Raw genomic sequence first — 27,261 nt, forward strand, 5'->3', positions numbered from 1 at the left:
TTTCATCAGCCTTGATTTCTGCTCCTTGTCCTTCACACGTTCTGCATCATCTGAGAAAGGTTATTGATGTGGGCACATTTTTAATGGCATGAATCTCTGGAGCCTTCTCTGATGTCTGAGTGATTTGAGCTTCGTTTAAATAATTGATGAGAAGTGTTAGTCAGAATCTATTGGTGAATCAGACTGCATTACTCAAAGATATTTACTGACATGTATAGGTTACTCCAAATTTACTTCTTTTTCCAGGCTACATTAAACTAAGCCCTGTGTGACATATGTGCCTGTTTAAAAAATAAAATCCTTATTAACATATGTGAAAATCTGTGGGCTTAAGGGCTTTATTTAACCTGTTGCAAATAAGCAATAATAATTCACAGCAGGAAAAAGTGAGCATGAAACCATTTCTTTTCAAGTGAAAAATGGGTTTTTTTTCCTCTATCTTACACATTGGTCAGGAGTAGACTTGAATATCTTGGAATTCAGTGACTTTCCTGCAGTTTTCCCTGTCCTGATAGTTGGAGGGGTGGGTATGAGACTTCATGGCTACCTCTTCTTTAGCCACCCACCACAAATGTCTTCTCTAATGGCTTGCAGCTTTTAATCTTTGACATGTAAAAGCTCTTCTGGCTCCTGATGGCATTTAGGAAAAAAAAAGTCTAGTCTAGGAGATTCTCCAGGATTGATTGGGGTGACACTGGGCATCTTGCACAATCTTCAGAGTAAAAATATTCCCAATTTCTTTTCTTTCGTGCTCGTTGAGGTGTATGAAGCTCTGGTTGAAAGCACTGGAGAAGGACAGTAGGGCTTTATTAGGAGTGAAATACGACTGAAGCAAGGCCAATGATACCAGAATTTTCTTACAGGTTGTGCAGATTCCTTTATTGGAGGAGTTCTGCAGGTGCCAGTCCCATGGAAACCCTTCCCTTCCCTGGTTCCTGCAGCAGGAGGGGGACTGTGCCAGGCAGCTGCAGAGTTTACATGTCTATGTGTGTGAGTTTTCACACCATCCTTTGGAAACCACCTCTGGGAGCATTTGGGGAACTCACAGTCCCCCTTAGTTTCATGTCCCTCTGGGGAACTACTTTAACATATTATCACTTTTATCAGGCTCTCTTTTTAATTGTGTGCAGTAAATATTCCAGTGAAAATAATTCAACCCTTTTTTTTTTTTTATTGCCAGGATTCACTGACGTTGCAGCTGTACATGGGTAATGAGCAGGTACTTCTTCCTGACCCCTCTTTCCTATTTTCCCTGCAGGAACTGTGGACATGGGTGGCAAACAGTCCACAGTTGGAGAAGTCTCCGTAATTCAGACCCCTGTGACAGAAAGCATCCAGGATGCCTACAAAGCTGGGGACACCAGCAAGGCCCAAGAGCTGATTAAGCTGTCATGTGAGGAGACTGCACTGCAGGTGGAGAAGGTAGGGTTAGGTTGCTGCTCTTCCTCAAGTTTTATTGGGAAAGAAACCCAAATGCCAAGCTGCTGTCATTTTTCATGGAGAAAATCCATTCAGTATGTGAGTCCCAGATGTGGCTGGTTGTGTGAGGCACTTCAGGAACATACTCAGGGACACTGTTTGCCCTTGGAAGATGAGACAGACCACAGGGAACACTGCATGTAGGAACAGGAGGCTGTGTGAGGAGGGGTGCTGCTGCTGTGGTCACCAAAACAGGGAAATACATTTTTCCCTGTAAAAAGGAAGCAGTTTATAGACTTAGCAAAACATGTATTCCTCCATCAGTACAAAGATGGTTAATGGCCCATGGGGCAGATATTGCTGCTTGTGTTTGGAGCTACATCACAAACTCTGTGCTGGCTTCTGCACTGCTCTGTCTTCAGAGCCCTCGTTTTGAGCCTGCTCTTTGCACAGAGCTGATCTTGGTGTTCTGGGAGAGCACCTGCACATCAAGTCCAGGCCACTTCCAAAATAGGAACTACTACACCCTGTAGCTGAGCTGTGCAAATGCTTTTACTGTTGCTCCATGAAAAATGGATTTACACTCACTGTTCTGTGCCTCAGGCACTTCTCTGTCAAAGCCATACCAAAAAACTGTAATAAACCCCCCAATAAATCAATACAATTAATATACCACACCAATGATTCTAAAGGCTACCAGTGCTTATGACATTCTCAATTAACCACGGTGAGAGCGTGTGTGCATCAGCATGGGCACAAATAAATGGCATAGCTCTGGAAATGCTCTTTCTCTGCCTTTACAGAAGAGTTTCTTTTGCTCTGTTTTCTTTACCAGTGTCAGCTTTTGGGAATTGCAGCAGCATATGGAGATCTGCAGGCGGTGAGGTACCTGCTGAAGGAAGCGTTGGTGGTGTTGCCAACAGAACCTAATGATGACAATGCAGCTGTGGTGGCAGCTTATTTTGGACATAAGGACATCGTGAAAGAGCTGCTGGATTCCCTGCGTGGTAAGGTTGTCTCTGCCTCTCCTCAAGCATTTTGGTAGCTGTGTGCTGGAGCTTCAAGCAGGCATTTATTTGGTTTTTTCACATTCCTTGAAAGGGGAGGGATTTAGTCATGGGAAAGTACGTGGAGGGATCTGATGTCTGCCGTGCTTGAAGAAAATTTCCCCCGTGGGGGAAGAAACACATACATAAAAATATTCCATGTTTGCAAATTGGAAGTGGAGGAAGATGCTGTTTAGACAGTTCATTCCCATCAGCCCTCACAGCTGGGTAACATTCCAGACCCTACAGAGAAATTAGGGGATTTTTGAGAAAAAGCATAATTCCACTGCTGATCCAGCAGTCCCAGGGATGCTGGGAATGAGTCGCACAGCTGATGAGGGTATTTGGGTGCACAGCTGGCACCCTCTTTGTTCTTTCCTTGGCATTCTGTTTTGACTATCAGGGGAACTCTTCCTTTAGAATCATCCTTATATTTTACTTAAATTTTATTTCAGCAATTATTTTACAGCAGAACAGAGACATTTTTAGGCTCAGACACAGTTCTTAAGGCAGCTGTAGGGGCAGGGGGCAGAGCATTGCTCTGAGTCAGGGCCAGGAGCTGTGTTTGGGTCCCCTGTTGCTCTCTCAGTGTTCTGTGGGCTTGGCAGCTGCTTCTCCCTGGGACCCTCCATGGGTTTTGGGTCCAGTGGTCCTGCAGAGCATCTGGGGCAGGTCACTGCCTGGACCTCAGACACTGCAGTAACCACAAGAGCTAAGCTGGCTTCTGCAATGTTTGACCTGCAAATAGGTCTAGCTCCTCACTAAATACTTGCCAGTGGCCTCACTGAGAACAGGAATAACCTGTTGGGAAACCTGCTTATTTGGTGTTCTGTTAGAGCACTGGTAAGCACAATAAATGTTCCAGTTTGGGGGATACAATTAAATGTAATATTTCCTTCAGCCAGAAAGAAGCTGATTAACCTAGTAGCAAAAATTAAATTATATTAATGTAATACACTGAGTAATGAAAAGTGACTTGAGTAGTTTCTGGAAACTTAGCTCGGTTTAGAACTGACCAAATTCCCTCCAACACTTGCTTTCAGGCATTATTATGCAGGACTTTCCAATTGTTTTCTTGGGAAATGACACAGAAACCAATCACAGGGCTTAGGAATAAATTGCATGAATTTGCAATTTGGCTGATGCACTGCAGTGAGTCTCTCTGGAACAGTGAGAACTTCTTGTGGCTTACAGATTAAGTGGAGCCCGTTTTTTGTAGCATGAGAGTGAGGGATTTAGTCCAGTTGTTAAGAATGCAAAGAGCCCTGTAATTTCCTCATGGATAAGCTGCAAAAAAAAAGTTGACATGTAAACTTGGGCTTCTGGATGTTCCTGTAAGTGTTTTGAAGGGGACATGAGTTTGTAAAGCAAACAGAAATGGTGCAGTGAATCAGAGGAGATTTGAGGACTCCTTACTGTTGGCAGAAATAATCTTGTCATGGACGTTTAGTTACATGCACAGAATTAGGCACATCTAGAGGACAGCTGTGTTCGATGGGTAAAACATTAGTTCAGAAAAAAAAGCAGTTTGGAAATGAAGAAAACATCAGCAAATTCATGCAGAGGTCAAAATGTGGTCTTTTAGTTTTAGCCTTACATGACATTTGTCTGACTTTCCTAGGAATTGTTAGTAAAGAGTAAACCAAAAATGAAATGTTTTAAGGGGAAATGAAATTTTTTGTGGCAGACTTCAGGCTGCAGAAAAACAAACTAAACCAGTTATTTTTTGTTGAGTGAAGCATTTATTTTTGTTTTATTCACCCAATAGCGTGAAAAGTCATCTGGTTTTCCCCATCCTTTATATCCCCTCTCATGAACTTGGAAGAAGTGGCCTACCCTGGATGTTTGGATCTAACGTCTGTTGGATCTGGATGCAAAGATAGTCCTGGGCATCCCTTGCCACCTCTGTTGGGGATCAGATGTTTGATTTATCTGCCTGTATTCTAGCTGGCATCCTCAGAACCTTCTACTGTTGCTAGGTTAAACTGGGGACATTAAAAAAATTTGCCCATTAGCTGGGTAGGTAATGAAGAACAGTTAAGCAAAGCTGAAAACTTTGTGCTTAGGGCTCTTCTCTACCACACTTTTGCAGTGCACTCTGTTCCTTTGTCCTCAGGGGCTTCGCCCTGTACCCACACCCTCTGCACAGCCATTACTTGTGGCTGTTTCTTGCACATCACAGCCCTGTGGCATTAACTAAGTCACATGCCATGTCTTTTTGGTAGGCCCCAACACTTGCCAGCAGCTCCTGAACTGGATGCTGGCCATAGCCTGCCAGCAGGGCCACCTGGACATCGTGAAGCTCCTGATCCGTGCGTACAGTGCCGACCCCGAGAGCTGTGCTGTCAGGAAGAACGAGTTCCCCGTCCTCATCCGCCTGCCCCTCTATGCTGCTATAAAGGCAGGTGTGTATTTGCATGCTCCCGAATTTTGCCCCTTTTCTGCAGTGCCTATAAAGAATGGCCTGAGTTGTTCGCAGAGGGGACTGGCTTTCCTGGCTTTCCAGTGGGATAAAGTAAAATAAAATTGGCTCTGCACCTTCTGACTCAGCCAAATGTAAGTCAGCGCCTTCTGAAGTTAGATTACTGTGAATGCTGAGAGGCTGAACTTTCCTTTATAAACTCCTAGGGAAAGGACTCTTAAAAACTAGAACCCTTGCAAGTAAAAGCATTATTGTTATGGACATTCTGGCACACATGCTTGAATTAGGCTGAATAATTTACACTTCAAAGCACAGCTGTGTGTACAGTTTAATAAGACAGGGAAAAAAGAGAAAAAGGAGCCTGGGCCAGCGCTTTTGAACAGTGTCTGTGCTGTCTCAGTTTGACCAAACTGAGTCCTGTCACTGGAGGGAACAGTCTTTACACAGTTCAGTTTCCTTTTTGTACACCCCCATGGTTTTTTTTTTTTCAGAAGTGGTTATTTCTCAGGATTTCTGTTCAGCTCCTTGTTGGTTCATTTACATGAGACAAAGAGAACAAACAATCTGCTTTTCTCTGAAGGGAATGAAGATGTAGCCGTGTTTTTATTACGGAATGGAGCTTTCTTTTGTTCCTACATCCTGATGGACAGTCCTGAATCCAGCAAACACCTTCTGAGGAAGTATTTCATTGAGACAAGCCCACTACCAGGTAGTGCTCCAGCAAAAACAGTAAGTAACCATTTATCTGTCTGAAGAGATGTTATTTTAAAGGGCATCATGTTAATAGTTGATAATTGTCTTTGTGTACCATGTGACTGGTGATTCTTCTTCTCAACTAAGAGCCTTGTGGTTTGCTATCCATTTAGAGAACAAGCTGTCAAAGTGACTTTGATGTCAGAGCTGAATTACAAGATGTAAAACATTAGGCCTTTAAATGGCCTTTAAACAGCCTTGTGCAAGACAGGGTGTGTGACAGCTTCCACGTGGCAACTCAAACACCATTGTGTGGACCAGGCATGTGCTGGGGAAAGGAAACATCCACTTTAATCTCAAAGTCTTCCAAAGGAGAAGCTGGGCTTCTTCTAGCACAGGTTTTCTCTGTGACCGCGGGGTAATCACTTCATCTGGGTTTTTGTTGTTCCTTCTGGTTGATGCCACAAGCTCTGTGCTGTCCCAGAGTGCCAATGTGGCACAGAGTGAACCCTCCTGTGTCTGATAGCTCAGGGACAGCACATACAAATGGGCTCATGAGGTTTTTGGCAATGTGGAGCATGAGCAGAGCAAACTCACATCAGCATCTTTCCTACTTGAGATCCTCATGTAGGATCTCATCCCAGTAAGAGATGCCTGGTAGGCTTCACTGTCACTTGCTAAGGACAGATGTGGCTTTCTGGAGCAGCTTGGTGTGTGATCAGATCATATTACTTGAACTGTACTTGTCCCACAGAAACGTTTTTTGGTGGGACACAGAGGCTGACAAAAAGCAGTTGAAAACTAATATTGAAGACTAATATTTAGCCACTTACAACCTTTTGACCGTTTTGGTAATTCATTTGTGTCTCTCTTTCTCCCACTGCAAAATGGGGAGATTTAAACTCCTCAAATCCCACAACTGTTGGAAGGCTTAGTACTTTGAGATGGATGCTTTGAGATCTACAGTTGAGTGGCATCGTTTTCATGCAGCGTATTAATACCTTTCATTATTATTAAATGTCTTTGATGACAAGGCTATATTCTTTGTACTCTCAATCTCTATTATCCAAATGTCCTTTGTTCAGAACTGAGGAATGTCTCACACTGTTACTGCTTTATAGGGAAGCACGTAGTATTTCATATTATTTACACTGTTACCCAGCGAATTATGATCAGGCATTTTTCATTTTCACCTCGTCACTATGTAGTTTATCCAACACTGAATAGGAACATCAGAGCCCTGAGCTTTCAATAGTTATAGTTTTCATCAGGTCATAAAATTTTTTGCAGTGCAAAGATGTCCCTAATCAGTCCAGTCAAGTATCTGTTTGCTCAGTTTGTAACATTGCAGGCTGTTGATTCTGCTTTGGTGTTAAGTAAAAATAAGCAGAGAGGTTTTCAGAGTTTTGCAAAGTTCTCCATTCTCTGTTTTCCTGCCAAAACCCTCTCACTGGGTTGCTGATGGTGTTCTGAGTGTTAGTGACTACAGGCCACATAAGCGAGCTTGACTTGGTTAGGTTCAATCAGCAGATTTAGAACCCTCCCTGTGCTGTTCTTAATTTTGTTGACAAGTAAACAAAAGGAAGCTGAATCCTAGATGTGGGATAAGAGTTGATAAAACTACATGCCTTTTAGAAGAAGAAAAAAAATCCAACTGGATAATTCAGCTTGAATAAACTTGGAATAAATGTTTGAATCACAGGGAAGAGGTCTGTTTTCCATGTGAATTTGCTGGCAATATTTAACTTAGCTGCTGTAAAAATGACTCAGCTTTGCTGTTGTCACACCCTGAGCGAAGAAGAAGAGAGCAGTCTTAAAACATCAGCTAATTGCCAGAAGGGCCAGGTTTAAAAAGAAAGAAAAAAGCAAAGAAAAAAAACCAGAAACTTGACCTTGTTTTTTCTAGTAGCTGTTTATTTTTAATATGTTTGCTTATTTAATGCTTTCTCTTTGAATTCACTTTGGCAGACTGGGACAAATTCGGGAAGATCTGTCCCAGTTTGTTTGCAGAGCTCAGGTCTCTGGGAAGGGATAGTCACACGCCCTGATAATCTTTTAAAACACAACTTCACAGCAGCTGCAAACAAACAGTCCCAGTGCTTTCTCCTTGTCTCAGAAGGTTCATGAATTCAAGTCTTCTTGTGTCAGTGCTGTGATGGATTTTGCTCTGGGAGGAAGCAGGACTGGGCTGTGGTGTGTGGCAGCGAGCTGGATGTCAGAAAGCCTCTCCTCTTGGGCAGGGCAGACCAAGCACTGAGCATTTCAGAGTGAGCCCAGAACTTCAAAAGGGTTTCTCCCATCTGTGCTATCTCTGAGTGGAAGCACTGCACAGTTGACCTCTGATGGATTTCACAGTAGTGAATGCTCCAGCTATGCATAAAATGTGCTTGGAGAGCTCGTTTTGGCTGCCACACCTTCCAGACAGCCACTGCACCGAGCAGTGCTGCCCTTGCTGAGACAAGAGGAGTTACATCTCATTTTTCTAATATCTGTTTCTCCTTTTTTTTGCCCCCCTGGCATAAATTTATCCCCACAGCAAGCCACAGTCTTGCTAAAGAGAGGAAGTGGTCCATTTTTACAGGAACAGGTAACAAATGCCAAAAAGACCCTCTGCAGTAAAGTGGCCTGGCACAGATTCCAGACTTTGATAGGTGTAGTCAGCATGGAGATAAATGTAAGTTTCCAGTGTGTGCAGTGGGAGATATATTTAATTTTTCCATTACAGAGCTTGGGCTGCTGCATTTTCCCTAGGAAATATTTTACCAATAATTTTATATACAAGCATACAAATGTGTATGTATGTGTGGGATCCTGCTCTCATTTTTTTTTATCCCCTGCCTGGTACATCCTGGTTACATCACCATCAGTATACAGATCTGCAGCAGTCCCACTCAAGATTCACAGCAGTGCTATTGATGGAGGAAGCAGATCACCATCCTCAGAATATCCCACGTATGGCAGGAGCGAGGTTCTGTTGGGACACGTCACGTCATTTAGGAGAAATGCACAACAGCCTTTTTTAATCACCTTACCAGACAGTCTCAGATTTAAGTAAATATTTTTCATATTTATAGTTGATCCTTTGCCCAAGAGCAGCGGGGTTTCCTGCTTCTGCACAATTTCCAGTCTCTTGCCTTCTTCAGTGCATCCCCTGACGTTGGTGTTGTTGAGGATTTCAGTTTAGTCTTCAGGGGTTATATTGAGAAATCCTGCCTTTGGCAAGAGAGGGGAGTCTGCAGAGGTTTTACTTGCCCTTCTGAGGAGCAGTGAGGTGCCTGGAGTCAGGCTGTGCCCAGAGCTGACATCCTCTGTCTGTCATTTGAGCACAGAGCTCCCCAGCTGATTCCAAACAGAGCAGGATTGGATTGATCACCATGTTCTGCACATTTGGCATCATAGACCTTTGGCATCAAAGAAACAGGCTTTCCTAGGAAGATAGTGGGGATGATTAAGTATGAGTTGGGGAGGAAATCCCCTCTGTGGCATTGCTGTCAGGCTTTCTTTCACTTAATTACATTTTCACTGCGGAGTCCTGTTCCAAGTAAACTGCTGAGGTAACTCCCCTGACACCAGGTCACTGGTACCAGGATGTATTTGGTCCACTGTCCCTAAGTCAGATGAAAGGGCCGATCCCCCAGTTTGCAGCACTCAGGTGGAAGAGGCACTGTCAGTCCTTGGCTGTGGATGGGAAGGAGGATTGAGTGGGAAGGAGGGCACTGATTGCTGAGATTCAAAAAGCTGCCTTGGAGGCAGGACACCAGTCCTGCAGCGTTCATAGCAGGTGCTGGATTTCACAATCTCGTCTGTGGTTTGGGGAGGCACTGTCTGAATTCTGCAGGTATCTTTTTATCACGTTAAATACCCTGAGGCCATGGCTCTGCATTTTTGAGGGAAAGGATACATAGCAATCTAGATGCAAAATAGAGGTGGGTATCAGTCTGCAAAGAGAAGCAGCAGAGAGACATGGTCCTGCTTGCACACCATAAAAAAAGGCTGTAGGTCTTGTTATTACTGCCTTAGTCGTGTACTCAAGGACAAATACTTTTTTCCTAGGCCTGGGGATTTTTGGTATGTGTTGCAGGTGAGAGGAACTTACCAAAACTACATACAGAATTTAAAACAAGAGTTTGTAAGCAGGAAGCCTTTAAGACTTGGAAAATCGAGGGTAAAGCATTTTACTGTTTAGTGTCAGTGTGAAGCTTTGCAGTGTAACTACCTTTGGATATTGTGTATTTTGCAGTAGCAATGGATACTCTGCTTAATTTGATTTCTTGTTGCTGCTGGCTTGTAATGTTTTACAGGGATGCCTTGTGGTGTGATGGTGAATGTAACTTTTAAACAAACAGCTTGTGCTTTCTACCTTGGTTTCCCCAGTGATACAATGGGCATAATATTTCCATTCATATTTGCAGGGCTGTCTTGAGACCTCACTAGGAAAGATTTGAAAAGCACTGTGTCTACACTAAGTACAATTGCTGCCAATAAGTGCAACTGTTTGTGCTTACCCTTTGTTCCATTCTCCTACACATTTGAACAGTCTGATCTACATTACTTGGAGTTCTGAGTCTCAAATAACCATTTGAGATAGACCTTTGTTTCTCTTTTATTTCTCTCCCTTCCCAAAATATATTCCTTTTCATTTTAAATCTGGGGTTTAAAGTCTTCAGAGCTAAATACTGAGCATTGGAAAGCAAATTAATTTGCTGTTGGGTCCTTGCTGCCTCCTGGTGGAGAATTAATGATCATTCCATTGAGGCTGTTTTGGGGATGAGTTATGTCAAAAATACCAAGTGTATGAAAATGTTTTGGGAATAGCATTTTACAAATGTGTATTTTGGAACATAGATTGGAATGCAATGAGGTGATCTTGAAAATGAGGCCTTGGGTTGTTTCCTTGCGTCGATGACCACTGTATGTTCATTTTTTCTTCTGTCCAAGCTCAAGCCTGGATATAAGTAGTGATGCCTTTCAGAACAGCTTCTGTTTTTTCTCAAAAGAGGAGAAAATGACTTCCTCGTCTTACTGTCAAAAGCAGCAGAACATTGTCTAGAAAGGAGGCAATGGCCAATATCATGTCTCTCAGAAACTAAAATGTCTTCCTAAATGATACTGAGCAAATTTCTAGTGTTTAGCAATGCTTTACAGGAGTTGTTTGCCTTCCCCTGCCTTTTCCAGGTGTTCCTTTGCAAAACCTAAACCTCTCCCAAAACGGTTTGGCTGCTTGTTGTTGGAAGGTTTAAGGTGGAAGAGCAGTGTCTGGGCATAGATTAATGACTGCAGCAACAGACCTCTTTCTGGAAAGTCATTTCCACACTCAGCAGATCTGTCCCTGTCCTCTCTACAGATGCACAAGGAATGATCTGTCAGAGGCTCCCTGATCCACAGGGCTCCTCAGGGCTCTCTTGGAGCTTCTGTTGGTGTCCAAAGTCCCCTGGAGATGTGGGCAGCAATGCAGACCATGTCCAAGGGGCAGAGCGAGGTTCTGTCAGTGAAGTCTGGATTCAGGATGGTTTCTGTGATCTGTTCATAACATGCTGCTGGTGTGGGGTGGAATGTGTCCTGTGGGACATCCAGCCCCATGAAAACTCACCATTAGAGACTGGGGTGTGCTGGTCTCAGGCAAGGGGCTCGCTAGAGCTGGTGTATGGACTTGGAAAGAAGTCCAGGCCCCCTGCTTGTGTGTGCTTATGGTCTTTGGAGTGAGATCATGGAGCAGATACAGCAGGAGCTGCTGATATCCAGCCATGATTTCATCTCTGAGTCAGTTTAGTTCCTAGAAGCAGATTGGAAAGTGAGCAAAATGTTTATGGTCTGTGCTCTGCTCTGCCAGATTCCCAGTGCTGTAAGACAGGCCGAGAGCAACTGGGACTTCACTAATGTGGTTTTCTCTTCTGTCTTTGATATATGCAGGCTTTGTGTGTGAACTGGTCAAACCTCAAACTGCCCTGGGTGGATCTAGACTGGCTGATAGATATCTCCTGTCAGATAACTGAGCTTGATCTCTCTGCCAACTGCCTGGTCTCCCTTCCATCTGTGATCCCATGGGGCCTGATAAACCTCAGGAAGCTCAGCCTGGCTGACAATCAGCTGACGGAGTTACCCAGTGTACAGTCATCTGATGAAATCATATGTACAAGGTGTGTGCACTGGATGCCTGCAGCAGACTGAACCCCTATGGAGAGCAGGTTCAAATGAGTCCATGTGCTCGTGTGAAACTGTGTGAGTGAAGAGCATACTGCAGGAGCTTCTTGGTTTGTTTTCTGTCTGCTGCAAGGTTTAACTCAGGATTTGCACTTTTGTGTTCTCAGTACTTCCAAGTTAGTTGTCATCAGGACAATTGTAGGGACTTTCATTCCTGTATTGTCTCATGTTGCCTCTGCTTTTCTCGAGTTCTGGTGAGCCCCATTCCTCTAAGACTGAGACCTGAGCTGACTCAGATTGATGTTTACTGGTTGATATCAATGATCTGGTCTGCTGTCTATCCAGACCACTTCACTCCCTGGAAGGGTTAATTTTCTAATTAGGGCTTTATGCTTTGCCTGGTGAGGCACATTTCAGCTGCTTTCATTCAGAACTAAAGCTGTCCTGGTAAAAAAAAAGATGTCTATGGCAACAGGATTCTTTGCTAGCATTTTATTGATGCCTGACTGACTATGTTCTGTATTCACAGGTTACTTGAGGTCGATGTATCCAGCAACAGGCTCTCTACTCTCCCTACTGGATTCCTACATCTTAAAAACCTTAAAAAACTCATCGCTTCCAAAAACTATATGGAGAAGTTATTTGACGAGGAAAACAGTACGTACAGTGCAGTATTTTGCTTACATTTCAAGGCTGAGTTGCAGAGGAGGACCCCAGACTGGTATAACAATGACTTAAAATGAGTATTAGGTGGAGATGCTCAGTGTCTCTCAGTCCTTTGTCTGAAGTACATTAAAAGACCTGGTTGTTCTTTAACCCTTATGAAATCCTTTGGCTTTTATCTAGCAAGTAAGTGTTGTTACTCTTGCTGGATCAGAGTGCTGTCATGCTTATACCAAGTCCACAATGTTTCGTGTTTTCTAGCAACTAATTGGATTGGTTTAAGGAAGCTGCAGGAGTTTGACATCTCTGACAACAGGTTGGTGGAACTTCCAACGGTTTTTCTATACTGCTTCAAGTCCCTAAACATACTGAATGTTTCCAGAAATCAGCTGAAAGTGTTTCCAGATCCCTGGGCCTGCCCCTTGGTAAGTTGAACTGCTCAGCTGAACAGAGTCAGAGGCTGAAAAAGCTGTTGAAACAATGCAAAATATATAATGTGGTGCTTGAAAAGCTGTCAAGTGTTTAAAGGGTGTTCTGTTTCTGTAGAAGTTCCCCTGCCTGATTTGGTTTATGGGTCTCAGATCAATTCTCTCTGAGGTTCTGCCCTGTTCTCACCGTGTTGATGGCCTTGGTGGAAAACTTCTAGAAACATGTCCTATTACATGGATGTATTAGTTTTCTCTGTAGTTCATATGAGCGTGATTGTTGTTAGGATCATTTTGCAGAACACTCAGCCTTTATTCAAAGCTAACTTTGCCCAAACCCATGGCTAAGTAGGACATCTATATCGACCCATCACTGTGATTTCATTCCTTGTTATTGTAACAGAACAGTATACTCTGGTGAAGTGTTTGTTTGTGGTTGAAAAGCAAATGGGGATGATTTTCAAAATAACTTTTGAAATACTTTTTGCCCACCAAAGAATTTGCCCATCAGTTGAGTGGATCTCCTTAGCAAATCCCATGTGCCTGCATGAGCAATAATTTAGCTAGATCAAAATATTTAAAAGTGATTACCTAGAATGAATTTATAAATGCCTTTAACATGTGACAGCTCAGCTGCCTCATTATTTAAAGAGATGATTACTACTCTGTGTGTTTTCTTTTATATTGTCTAGAAATGTTGTAAGGCATCTAGAAACTCTCTGGAATTCCTACCTGATGCATTGACTATTTTCTGGAAAAATCACCTGAGAGAAGTGGATTTTTCTGAGAACTCACTGAAAGAAGTTCCACCAGGACTCTTTCAGCTTGAAGTAAGTGTCATTTCTTCATACTTCACAGTATTTCTCCTAGTACTGACTCAGACCTTGAGGTCCCAGCAGTGGCTGCTGGTTAAGGTGGGGGACTGTGTGCAGTTTTGAGTTGGTGCAACTGCAGAGGGTCTCTGAGCAGCCTGGAACCACCTGAATCACTACATTCAGTCCCTCATCCAGTGTGATAGCTCTTGACACAGGTGTTTTAAGAACTCTTTGGATGCCTATTGTTTTCAGAAATTGGGAGCACAGTTTGGAACAGAACCAGAACAGCATTGTAGCTTTGAGCTCCAACCACTGAAATACTGATGTACTTGAAAATGCTCGCAGATAGTTGTGTTTTTTCTCCATCTGGCACACCAGTGTTGTGTAATTAAGAGTTAGTCTTTCTGTGCTGAGAACAGCATGTTTGAATGCCCTAAACAATGCTACTTGGGACCTTTGTAATCTTTCAGCTTGTAGATTAAATATTTCTTGCCAGTAGATGAGACACAGATCCATAGTTTTACATCAAAATTCGTCAGAATATGTGGTGTCACATAGTTTTGACATGAAAACAAGGCAGAACTTGAGGTTTGCCTCCAAGCTTCCCTTCCAGAAACTGGGGGTCGTGGAGAGAGAAACAGAGGTAAATCTTTGTGCAGAAGTTTCATGCTTTTCACTGCTGGCTCTGTGGAAAGGTTGCAGAAATGATGGATCAGTTTGGATCTCAGGAGTCTTCTGAAAAGGTGCCTTTTACTCCTGCTGGAACAAAAGTACTGAGGGTTGAACTCCCTCGTTTCTCCTCAATGATCCCTGCAGATTTGGCTTTGCTCTCTGGGAGCCATTTGTTTTCAATTGGCATTTCTCCTGAAACAGAATGAATCCTATGGACTATTGTCTCCGAAACTTGGTTTTTCTGGATGCATTCAGAATCATCCCAGTGGGTGGGAGCCACCATGACGGGTATTAAACACTAGATGGTGCTTTGAGGGCACAGTTTTTGGGTGCTGCTGCCCAGAGGCCGCTGAGGGGTGCAAAGGCACCAGTAAAGAGGGTCAGAGACCTCAGTGCCATCCCTGCTGATGGTCTGTTTTCAAAGTTAGCGAGCTTTGGCTGCCCTAAATTGTGTCAGTTTTTGTCCATACGTCTTCATAAAAGAAATAAATAGCAGATATTTCCAGTCCCCTGAGGACTGGAGTGCAGTGAGCAAATAGAAGGTGAAAGTCCATGCCTAGGTGAGCCCTGACTTGGGCTACTCCTTGGTGGTAGAGTTTTTGCTGGTGAATAGGGCTGCACTCACAATCCAGCCCTCTCCAGAAGCAAATGTGAGAAGGGGAGGAAATGGGCAGTAACATGTTCCTACATATAATGTATTATTGTTGTGTAGGAACAGCAGTGAACTGTCTTCTCCCTGGGAAAAGTGGAAAGCAGAGGAGGCCTGTGACTTGAAAGCATGTCTCTGACCTAGACTGGTGGGACTTGTAGTTTAGCACTGCCCTTTGCATGGTTTGTGGAGGAATCTTGAGACTGGGACCAGCTCACAGTTGCTGATATGATGTATATGCTAGAAATGTGGTGTTAAGGGAAGCAGAAACCTCCTCAACTTTCCTGGATGTTGCCTTCTGAAGGAACCAGCCATATGTTCTCCAAACCAGGTCTTAGTTCTCTAGACTAGTTTACTTCTCTTGAAAACACCTGACCCTCCCTGGGTGGAATTATTCCAGTAGGACTCTGGTCAGCTTTTCCACATCATGAGCTGACTGAGGCACTGTAATCTGAATGCTGCAGTTCCTTCCCTCAAGTATAATCTAACACTCTTTTTGCAACTGTGGCAGCAGGTTTGAGAGAAGTTTGTCTACCACTGCCACTGTGTCCCTTCTGGAGGCCCCTTTCTCATCCTGTAAGGCAGCAAAAATGGAGAAGTTAGAGATGAGAGAGAAGAGGCAATTGCTAAACAAGGACTAGACATCTCCAGAATTACAGTCATGAAGAACTAGAGCCAGTTGAAAATCACTAATTTTCCCTATGGAGACAGCACATAAGCATTGAATAGAATCTCACCAGCTCTCACCTCCCTGGAGAGTGGCCTTTGTCAGTGTTTGGGGGGACATGTAACACGGATACAGCTGACTGAGAACGAAGCACCCCAGCTAGACCACACAGGACCGAGTCTGTGCTAATTCTGGAACGTGTAGCCTCCCTTTCCTCCCACCCCCTGCTCAGGGATGTTTTGGGGAGAAGTCTGAGGCATTGTCATTGCACAGCCCCATGCTGGTACTTGGAGAGAGCTCCACACCAGGCGCCGAGGGCGGGCTGGGCCTTCCTTCCAAAGGGAGGTGGAGCCAGTGGAAGACTAGTGATGGTAAAAGCATTGGCTGTCAGGACTCAGTTTTCCAACCCTTTCCTCCAGTGGCTCACTCTGCCTGTCTTCAGTTCTTTTATTTTGCTCCACGTTTCCCAAATCCCAGCAAGGCCCCTCTCGCATCACTAGAGGGAGCATTTTGCATGATAATTCCCATTCCAGCAACTGCTGGTTGTCCATCGTCTCTGTCACGTGGATACCTCATATTTTTCCAATCTAAGAAAAGGGGAGGAAGGCCAACAAACTTTGTGAGACATTGTTAATCCTGCTCGATGAAAAGGGGCATAAACCTTTATTATTATGTGGAGCACATAAAACATTTAACATACTTGAAGCTGAAGTCTCTGCTGGTAAAACATGATTTCCGTGGGGTATAATTCATTAATAGTGCTGTAGTTGTGGCATGAGATAATTCAGCTGACATTCTGCTTATCTCAGTTTTCATGGGGGGAACTTGCAGAGTAAACTTGGTTGGAAACTCTACATAGAAGACTGTTTCTCAGTGGAAAATTGGATTTTCAACCAAATGAAAATGATCATTTGAGCCTCAACATTATTAAGGACAGATGGAAGAGCATAAACTTCACAGATTTGAATGGGAACTGCATTTTTTTCTTTTATATTTCAGTTAAGTGTAAAGGAGACCTCATGTTTAACCTTATTTGTGGTATTTCCAACTGAATCCTGTCTGTATGGTGTTAACTGTACAGCGTCAGGTCAGCTTCACTTGGTTTTAAAATTTCTGTCTCTGGTGGGAGTGGGGAAAAAAACTAGATGGGTAACTTGTATAGATCTTGGAGAGCTAATTTAAATCCTTTCCACTTTATTAGAGATGTAATAAAAACCCAATTAAAATCTTTCCTTGTGTGAAGCAGTTCATGTTTTGTATCTTGATTTTATTCATACACAACAGGTGTAAGCCCACTCTGAACAGCAGTTTGCACACACACACACACACACATATATACGTATATTCTCATCCGTACGTGGCATGCTGTGTTGGTAAATCATACTGTTCTTTTCCATTTGGAAAGGTTTCCTCACTTAAAGTGAAATGTCCTCTTGCATGGGTTGTTTCCAAGTGCATCTGTCAGCAAGTAGACTAATAATCTCCCAGAGCTGAGAGTGGTGCTGCTCCGTGCAGAATATGCTTGCTGGGGACAAGAAGGAAATGTTTGCATGCTGGGCAGCACGGACAGGATGTTCTGATGAATAAGATGTACTTTCTTGGTGTTTCTGTTATTTAATAGCCACACTAAAAAAGCTCTTTCTGTGTGTTTGGTGCACTCTGTCTTCTAACTCCAGGCTGTTCCTCTCTTTAGGCTTTGGTGTCCCTGAAGCTGCTGGGAAATCAGTTAGTTACGTTGCCTTCGCAGGATAAGTGGAATTGCAAACAACTTAAATCACTGGATCTTTCAAAAAACCAACTTGGGAAGTAAGTGTTTCTTTCAGATTTTGGCTGAGAAAACAAAAGCTGAAGAAATAATAGCAAACCCGATCCCTCGTGTAACACAAAGGGTGTCAGGAGAGAATTAATCACCTGCATAGAAGGCATTGATATCCACATACCATGTCCCTCAGTATATTGTGTGTCTGTGACAGTGATGAATTATCCTTTGCTAATTCTTTGGGCATTTAGCACACTATATCATTTATTAAGTGGATAGATTACTGATAATGGCACTTTAATTTCAGAGCATGTAGGAATTTCTTTAACCCAGTGTGCGGTTCATTACTACAAAAACCAGTTTGTGGGGAGCAGATCTTAACCACAAACCATCTGGCTGGACTGCAGTTTGTAGTGTGGGAGGATTGTTTTGGAAAAAAAGAAAAATCTTGAGTTTTTAAATGGAAGTGTAACCAGCTGTAAATTCGTAGAGAAGATTTCCAACCTCTGAAGGATTCTATGATTCTAAGACTGATGTTAAAAAGGTCATCCAATAAAAGAGTGATGTTCTTCTGTTTAGCAATTCCAATAGGGATGTTTAACATAGAGAGTTAAAGGTCCCTAATCTTCTCCAAAACTGCACTGTGTCGTGTCACGCTGATATCTCCTCATTTGGGTGCCTGTCCAACACATTTTTTGGAGTCCTTAGGAGCTGCTGTGTCAGCTACAAAAGACAGATTGCCATTTTTTGAATGTCTCAGTGCATTTCCAGAGTCATGTTGGTGGGTCATCTTGTCAGAGACCCTCTGATGAGGGCAGGGAATGGCAGCAGGTTGGTGCTTCTTGTGGAGCTTCTTCAATTTGCTGTCTGACAACCCACTTAACCTTGACACCCATAAAGCTGGGGGTCAAGTGCTCTCGCCCTGGGAGCTGGAAGTGCTGCCTTGAGGAGCTCTGTTGATTTGCCAGGAGAAAACCATTGGGCCTGGACAAGTGTTGGTGGAGTCTGACTCTGTGATTGCACAGCAGGTTTCAGTCCCGTCCCTCCAAGGCAGATGGGAATGTGTAAGAGGCTGTGCTGTGGATCAACAGCCTTGATGGGGCCAGACTGTCCACCATGTAGTATCCTGGGCATGCAGCTCAATGCCTTGTCCAAGCTCTTCTCTCCAAATTTCACAATTTGTCCCACAGGAGCGACGAGGGATTTAAAACAAAGCGAATTCCCTTTTTCACCACGAAGAACAGGGTGCGTGGTGGCCCAGAGGCAGGTAAGGGGGACGTGGGGAGGCAAGTAATGAGAGTGCCAGGTGAGATGGGAAGCAGCAGGAATCTGTGGAGTTTGGTTGGAAGGAAATCAGTGTAAATTCATCTGGGATTTTAAGTGCAACAGCATTTAACTGAGACCAAATATGTTTAGATAAAATTTTTCTAAAGAAATAGTGTAGCTGGCTGGTACCTTCAATATAGAAAGATGAAAAATGAGTGAAACCTGTTTCTTTCACAGAGCTTTTGTTCTTTTCATGAAGGTTATGCTTTGTAGCCAGAGTTCTGACTGGTATGTTGAAAGGAAATTAACCCATAATTACCCCTGTTACTCTTAGAGTTGTTTCTGTTGCTGACTTTGTAAATGGCACGTTTTCCCCTCTCTCTGTGATTTGCACCCACAGTTTGGGGCAGAGCAGAAGAAATGCTGTGGATTAGTGCACGTGAAATCCCAGAGAGAACAAAGGAATATCTTCAGATATTGCACTGCTTCCTGATCTCTGTGGGATTTGTCTCCATTTCTTTTGTTTATTTGTTTTACTTTAAAGCACTTAGAGAGCTTTCTTGCTCTGGCTGCCCGCAGAATGCCTGGCTCTAAAGCATTGCTTGCCAACTGCAGAATGGGATAGAGCCAATGCCTCCCTGAACACATCCAAGCAGCCCTCAGCTGCTCGTGGGAGGGAGACCCTCCTGCAGCAAATACTCCCCTCATTTCCCCTGAAAATTGTGTATGATCTCAAAGTTGGTAAATGCAGCACATACAGCCATAGCTGTAGGTTAGGGCTTGAGATCCTTACCTCCAGTCTGCTCATCTGGGAGGCAGAAGCTCTACCTGGACCTCCAGGGAAAGCTAATCCTACTCATTTTATTGTCCATGGAAGTAGAGGCTGCTGTGCAGAAAAGTGTTTGTGCACCCTAAGGAGGAGCAGAGGTTGGTCTGCTCTGTGTCACAAGTAGGAAATGCAAATAGAAATGCTGTGACATTGGTGAAGTCCTGAACATGGAACAACTAGAGAAGGAGTCTGAATCTTGTGAATCTGTGCAGTCTGACATATCCTCACAGCTTCTCTGTGAAGTGCTACAGCAGCATGTAAAAATGGGGAGAGGAAGGCAGGAACAGCAGGCAAAGGCAATTAAAACCAGCTTTAAAAAGAGAATTGCTGTCCTAATGGAAATGTCTACATGCTGCAAACTCAGCATAACCCCCTGCATAAAGGAGGAGAGGATGGACTCTGCATTAGTAGCATTTGAAAGCCTTGGCACATCATACCCTGGTGCAACTTTGAGCTGCCTCAGGTGGCCTCAGGTTGCAGGAGGGCACAGAGTAGCCCACCTGGCTGGTGCCATGATTGAATAGCCACAGAGACAGAGCAAAGCCAGCTCATCCTCTTCTCTCTGTTCCTCTGCCAAGTATAGCTTGGTGAGACTAGAGGATGTGGCCAAGAATTTAAAGAACATCAAGAGAAAACAGAAGCTGGAGTACATCAGCTGCTCACAGAAGCCTCCTGGTGAGGGAGGGGGGGGGGCAGGTTTTCATCTGATTTACCAACAAAGCTGTTTACTTAAGTCTAGATTATTTTAAGAGAATAATTTATGGATGCTCACTATACTTGATTGATAAATCTCAGAATAACTTCTTGCACACGCATGTGGCGTTGGTGGTGTTTACTCATCCAAAAATATATTTTCAAGATGGGATTTGTTTTAATTTTTCTACAGTTCTTTAAAAGAAAATTTGAGCTCAAGCCAGAGAAATCTTAAATAACTCATGAATAAATAATTACAATTCATAAACACCTCGAGCTTGCTTCCAATATAGTACACCCCTTTCCACCTGGGACTCTTTGGTGAATTCAGACCCTTGCTGCTATTTTAGGTGGTTGCTCCTACGTGTCCAAGGGGGACTAAATCTGTCTGTGCCTAGGTGCATATTGAAGAGGAACAATGAAAAGTTTAAGTCCGGCGATGAGCCAGAAAGGAAGTGAATTGCATCCATGAATAAGCCTGCTGTTCTCCTAAAATAATCCCAAAGATGATTTTTTATTTGAAAACTCAAAGGCAGACTGTGACACTCTGCCCACACCAGTCAGTCCTGTCACGTATATGAAACACCCCTGCAGACAGTGGGACTCTATCTTACTCCTTTTCTGATCACAGCTCAGGCTGAAAATGCTGTTAATATTAGAACTGGGGAGTTTTCTCCTGAGAAAACCTCTTCCATTTTCTTTTCTTTTTCTTTTTTCTTTTTCGGCTAAGTCTGGTTACAGTTCCTCAACTCTTCTCTGTAAGGGAAGGAGATCTTGGTGGAAGTGGAACTGTCCTGTCCTTGAGGAAGGCAGGGTCTCACATCTCAGGGAGTTGCTTTGATTGACCATGGAGGCAGCAGGTGGTGCTGGTTGTACTTTCCTAATCAGACTCAAAATCTACCTGGTTTTCCTTGACTTCAGGATGCTCCTTGGTAGATAAATGTGACACTTAATGCAGCAACACAATTCATGGCAGCTTTTCGTGCCCCTATCCCAGGAGCAATTTGTGGAGCAAAATGATGCTCTTTGGAACCAGCTGAACTTCCCTTTGAACCTCTCCAGCAGCAGCAACTCAACCATGCAGTTGTTGCTGTTATTACTTGGGTTGCTCCCAAAATACGCAATCTGCTGCTCAGACATGGAGAGAGTCTGACGTGCCCTGAGTCCTTGCAAAGTAAAACAGAACAGAGGGGTAAACGCGAGTGTGTTTTAGAGGCAGCATATATCAGTCTGTCAGCTGCAGTTTGGGTTTTCTTCTCTGTTGTTGTTGACTTTGATCCACCATAAATTACTCCAGGATGCAACGTGGGGGCCTGACCATAAATTCTGACTGGCTTCTGGCTTTTCTCAGGCAATATGGAAAAAACATGTTGAGAACCAGTTGTGCCACTGGCATGCCCTTTCAGTGCCATGTTGAGAACCAGTTGTGCCCTCCATATGCCCTTTCACTGCCAGCTGTTAGGCTGGAACAGGGGCAGTTCACAAGATATTACCATCTATTCCACAGTGCCACTCGTCCCCTGATGTATAGTCGTTATGGCAGTCTTGGACTTCCTCTCTCACACCCCAGAAGTCCTGGACACTGTCACCTTCAAACACAGGCATCACCGTGATATTAAAACATTGAGATGTGAACACAGATGTTTGATTGTCACTGAAGGCCATTTGCTTTTCTGCTCTTACTTCATGGTGGTCCCTGCCAGTGAATGTGACCTCATGTCCTGCCTACAAAGTTCAGGTGAAGCTCTTGGTTCAGAGCCTTGATGCCTGTTTGTTGCTTTTTTGAAGGTGCAATTTGTTTCCTGTCTTGTTCCAGGTCCTTTTTTGGAGTTTCCAGCGTTTCTGAGTGATTCTCTGGAGGTTCTTTATCTGAACGACAATCAGCTGGACTCTGTCCCGCAGTCCGTTTGCCTTCTGAAAGGTTTAACAGAACTTTATTTAGGAAAGTAAGTCTGTGTCCTGGAAAAGCTTTGCAGTGTTATTGCCATGTTGTTTTAGTGACCAGTCTTCTGTGGAGCCCCACCCCAGATGTCCAGTGCTTTTGAAATCAAAAAGCTGGAAATAGTCAGTCCCTTGTTAGAACTGGGCCCGTCGTTTGCTTTAGATAAGGAGGAGGCTGGTCTTTTGAATTGGGGAAGATGATCTAATGCTTTGAACACAGGCCTGGGAATCTAATGTGCCTCTAGTTCATTCTGGCTTTTTGCTGTCTGTTTCTGTACTGTTAGATTCAATAACTCATCATTTTTGCCTTTATTTCCTCAACTATCCAGTAAAGATGATTACATCTGTCTGCCTCAGACGATAGATTGTGGTTATACATCACTTTTAGGATGGAAATTGCTATTAAAGTGCTGAGTAGTCTTATTAAAATGTTAATGGAAGATTTCTGCAAGGAGAGAATAGTGTAATGTGAGAGTCCGTGAGAGCAGCTACTTACACACAAAGCCTGGTTGTTGGTAGATTTATTTGTTTTTGTACAGTAACCCTGGTATCCGAGAGCTTCCTCCAGAACTTGGACAGCTGGCTAATCTCTGGCAGCTGGATATCGAGGAACTAAATATCAGTAACGTTCCTGCAGAGATCAGAAAAGAGGGTAAGGCTGATCCTGTGTATTCTTTATTAAACTGACCGAACATATAATGAAAATCTCTTCCTTTTAATGGTCAAGAACAGGAACAGACAGTGTGTGCCCGAGCCCTTGTTGCAGGTAGCTGGAATTGCACAGGGAAACCTATTCACATTTGCAAGTTTGATAACCAGTGCTAAGCTCTGGCTGTAGGATCAGTTTAAGATAGATCACGTGTTAAAATGATGACTTATAAATGCAATATTTCATTTGCAATATGCACGCCAGATAAATTCCGTGGCTTGCTTCCTCAGTGTGTATATTTTAGGGTATTTAGATGGTCTTTCTAAAGACTGAAATGTTTAGCATCAGCAGTCACAGTCCCATTGAAGAGACTGTATTGTGAGCTGCTAGGTTTTTGGATCTATTACAATACTGTTTTCTTTTTTGTGCCTTTTAATCAGAAAGTCCTGTGGGAACAAAGTTATTAGGAATTATTCCTTCTCCAGCAGTATACTGTTGAAGCCTAAATCTAATTTTAACTGGAAACATAAAAGTAGAAGGAAAAACTGAGTATTTTCCAATACTAAATTAGTATTTTATGTTTCCTTTCAGCTTCTGGAGCATGTGAGCCCCAGCATTTGTTTCTCCTTACAGTGCTCCATTGTGGAGCCTCAGAGCAGTGACCTTTCTCTGGGGTCTCTGTCTCAGGTTTGTCCGCTGGAGGTTTCTTTGTTTATTCTCCGGGTTGTCTCAGCCCACAGCGAAACTGCAGGGAAAATATTAACTCAGCTGATGTGTCTGCAGCAGCAGGTTTTGTGCAGCCCTGTTTCTGACTGCAAACCCCAGATAAAGCCCATTCCCTTCCCCCCCACAGGCCCCAAAACGGTGCTGGCGTATTTGCGAGCGCAGCTGCGCAAGGCAGAGAAGTGCAAGCTCATGAAGATGATCGTCATCGGCCCTCCACGACAGGGAAAGTCCACGCTGGTGGAGATCCTGCAGACAGGGAAGGTCCCCCAGATGATGCACAGCGATGCCACCATACGTACGACAAAATGGGAGCTCCCCAAGCCAGCGGGACACAAGGCAAAGGTGAAAACCAATCAAAGATCTTTATCCTTCAGGGAGATGTTTGAGCCCTGCAGTGTCCAATTTTTGGGCTGAAATTGTGAGCCCTTTTACAAAAAACAATTTCCATTGTCTAGCAAGTGATGTGTTTTTAGACTCATTGCAACTCCTGTTTAATTTCCAGTTTTTTCTAGAGGACAGTTCTGTTTTCCTGAGCACTCAACTTAGTATTCTGAAGAGAGAGAGTGTGTGTAGACTCTTGTGCTGAAATTCTGGCTCTCCTAGCTCGGGTGGCCTTTGGACACTAATTCTGCGAGAGTGTTTTAAATCAACTTCTCAACAGCAGATTGTCCTTTCACTTGAGGCCAGAAAATGGGACATCAGTACCTAAAGCTGGAGTCCCTTGATATGAGAACTGTCCTAGGTGGGGAAGGTGGGTGGAAGGTGGGATGCCTGACCTCTGCTCTGATCCGGGGATGTCTAAGGCGTACCTTAAACACCCAGATCTCAGATGGCTCATTCAGGGAGTGTGTCAACCCATACTGAACTTGTCTGGAGAGCGCTGAATTCATCCAAGCATTTTAGGTGGCCCTGTCCACCACCTGCATGGTAGCCCAAGGATTAGAGCCTGCAGAATTGGTCCTGAGATCTTGTAGGAGCTGAGGGGGTGCAAATGCATGGCTCTCCATTCCCAGATGAGAGCCATGACCACCAGACTGTTTTGGAATGGGAGAAGGAGCCTGCTGAGTTCAGCTATTCTACAGCAAAGAATGCCAGGCCAGAGAGAGAAAGAAAAGAGCAAGCACAGGCTGGCTCCTTAAAGGGAAGACTTTGGTGGGAGAAGGGATTTGTGTGTTTTGTGTTGAAGAGTTATTGAATAAAATAAAAACATAGACAGCATCAGAGACCTGGAGTGGGATCAAGATGCTGAACAGGCTTTTGTCCCTACCTCTGAGTCTCTGTCTCTCCACACACGCACTCACAGCTGAAGGTCTTTTGGATGAATAAAGCAGCCCTTGTGCTAGTTAGGGCTTGGTTTAAACAATATGGAAGTTCTTCCAGCTGTTTTTGGGAGACTTCACACTGGGACTCTGCTGGGAGATCAGAGCCCTGCTGAGACACTTGCTGAAACCTCGTAGGGTAACTTGTTGTGTGGGATCAGACAGTACTTGGACCCAGAGCCCTAAACAGCCCACTCAGTGTTATATGATGCTCCGAGGATGGTGGCTGAGTTTTCTGCTCAGTCACAGGCTTCTTGCCTTCCCAGAGCCAAGTGATTTAGGAACAGAGCTTCCAAGGCATATAGGTGCTTCCTACTGCAGCTGGGAGCCTGAATGCCATTTAAGCAGAGAGCCATGCTCCCTCTTATTGCCGTTGCGGGGCTGCACGGAGGAACGGATGCAGAGATACTTGGAAGAGAGCCAGAGCTGGGGAGGCCTTCATTTACATATTCCCCCAGAAATCTGTGAGTCTGGTTTACAGTGACTGTAATTCTGGCCCATCTCTGGCGTGGCACACACGTCAGAAACCTCAAAGCAGCATGTAGGAGGTGTTTATGAAAGGCCTGAGAAGTTTCCCATCTTCTGATCATCCCTATTCTGCTTGGCTGGGTTCAGTCTGAGCTCAGTGGAAGTGATTTCAGCAGGGGTTTCCTGTTCCCCATGGCAGTGGCTGATAAGTAGCTTCACCAGTCCTGTCAAGTGTGGCACAGACAAGGATGAAACAGTTTCTATTCCAGATGCAGTGAAATACAGTGCTCAGAATGAGATCCTTGTTTGTACTGGAGAATCCCCAGCATTAACTGGAGATTTACCAGCATCAAGGGCACCTCTATGGTTTTAGTAGCGAGTAATTAGTCTTGATTTCCTGTGGGGAAGTGGTAGCCATGCTTAACAATTGCTTGTTGATTTATCTTTCCTGGAGGCACAATTAGGACATTGAACCCCTTCTTGTGTCATACATTATGCAGGCGTAGGTTTATACTTCAGCTATTATCTCCCAGTGATTTACTGCCACCGTTGGATTTGAACACTTCTCTTTGTCTAAGTAGGTTGATTCAGTGGAGTTCAATGTCTGGGATATCGGAGGCCCAGCAAGCATGTCTACAGTCAATCAGTGTTTCTTCACAGACAAAGCATTGTACATAGTGGTCTGGAACTTGGCACTGGGGGAAGAAGCTGTGGCAAACTTACAGTTCTGGTTGCTGAACATTGAGGTAAGAAGTCACTGGTGGGCTCTGGCGGTATCTATTTATCAAGTAGTAGGAGCTCAGCATGCAGATATGTGATATTACGGATTCTTTTTTGGTCTGCTTTTAAAAAGTCCCCAGGCTATGAATTTTGCACAGCTTTTGGAATTCATTTGCCATTATGCTGTAGGCGTATCACTATATTCAATGGTTTAAATTTATCATTTGCTTTGTTCTCCCTCACACACAGCAGAGAACGAAACAAAAGCTGATTTATAAACCCTTGCTAAGTAAGGCTGAACATACTTATTTTGGAATTAGTGTTTGACCACACTGTGCTCTGAGGGGGGTTTGAAGCATTTTCTTTCTTGTGTGGGTTAGACACACATTAGTCTTGAGGTTATATTTTTAACACTTTAGATTCAGGTAAGCCAGAGAGTATTTCCCAGACAGGTCTCAGCTGAGACTCAGAGCTGCAGTGAATTCATTGACATTGATGATTTTTATAATAACATGTACATAATTTTCTGTAAATGTTTATTATTTGGTAATTGTCTTAACATTGCATACATAAAAATGGGCTCTAAGCTGACGCCTCTCAGAAAAGAAACATCTTGTCATTACAAAAATATTGTCTTAATGGTTGGCAGCTATCAATAACCCAAACTATGTAACAAATCTGAAAGTAAAATTATGATATTTCAAAAATATGTGATGTGCCTATGTCCTTAATACATCCCAACAAGCACATAGTAGCATCAGAAAAAAATACAGAGAAAAATGAACATGGTAGGTAAAAGTATGGAAAAATGAGGAGGGCTATGTGTAGACTTAGTGGTGTAAGGAGAAAACCACAAGGGAGCCTTTGTTCATGGTCTTTTACAATAGAATTGGGAGAGATTAAGTGAAATAATGAGATGGTAACTGAAACAAACAATGGGAAGTATCCTAAACACAACAGAACCTGTGGAATTTACTGGAACTACAATGTGCTGTGGGTGTCAGAAGCTGGAAAAACAGACTGGTGGAAGAAAAATCCATCAAGTGCTATTAATTCAGAGATACTGTCTCATGCTGAGGAAGTCAGTGAGCTGTGGGCTGTTGGATAGTGGGAGAACACAGCAGGGCAAACCTCTGCATGTGACCCTATGCCTGTACTCCTCATTAACCTCCAGGCAGCATATTGAGCCAAGTGGGCCCTTTGGTCTGGCTTGGTGCAGGCACCACTCCTATTGACTTTGGTGTCATTTTGGTTGGGAGATTTCAGCAAGAATTGTAAG

General features: G+C 43.7%; 1 protein-coding gene across 5 annotated transcripts in view; it reads left to right on the forward strand.

Annotated features, from left to right (window-relative positions):
• The window catches only part of LRRK1 (leucine rich repeat kinase 1), a 76,980-nt gene that overhangs the window by 19,338 nt on the left and 30,381 nt on the right, over positions 1-27,261 (forward strand). For all 5 annotated transcript variants that reach the window (XM_064669178.1, XM_064669177.1, XM_064669179.1 and 2 more), the window contains 14 exons: positions 1,259-1,422; positions 2,255-2,426; positions 4,691-4,870; positions 5,468-5,616; positions 11,491-11,717; positions 12,251-12,378; positions 12,646-12,809; positions 13,502-13,639; positions 17,306-17,418; positions 18,562-18,638; positions 21,976-22,105; positions 22,640-22,752; positions 23,603-23,817; positions 25,844-26,008. In XM_064669178.1, the coding sequence (XP_064525248.1) occupies positions 1,259-1,422; positions 2,255-2,426; positions 4,691-4,870; positions 5,468-5,616; positions 11,491-11,717; positions 12,251-12,378; positions 12,646-12,809; positions 13,502-13,639; positions 17,306-17,418; positions 18,562-18,638; positions 21,976-22,105; positions 22,640-22,752; positions 23,603-23,817; positions 25,844-26,008 (2,135 nt within the window). The remainder of the gene's footprint in view (positions 1-1,258; positions 1,423-2,254; positions 2,427-4,690; positions 4,871-5,467; positions 5,617-11,490; positions 11,718-12,250; positions 12,379-12,645; positions 12,810-13,501; positions 13,640-17,305; positions 17,419-18,561; positions 18,639-21,975; positions 22,106-22,639; positions 22,753-23,602; positions 23,818-25,843; positions 26,009-27,261) is intronic.

Source organism: Pseudopipra pipra, chromosome 12, assembly GCF_036250125.1.
Source record: "Pseudopipra pipra isolate bDixPip1 chromosome 12, bDixPip1.hap1, whole genome shotgun sequence".
Taxonomy (NCBI): Eukaryota; Metazoa; Chordata; class Aves; order Passeriformes; family Pipridae; genus Pseudopipra; species Pseudopipra pipra.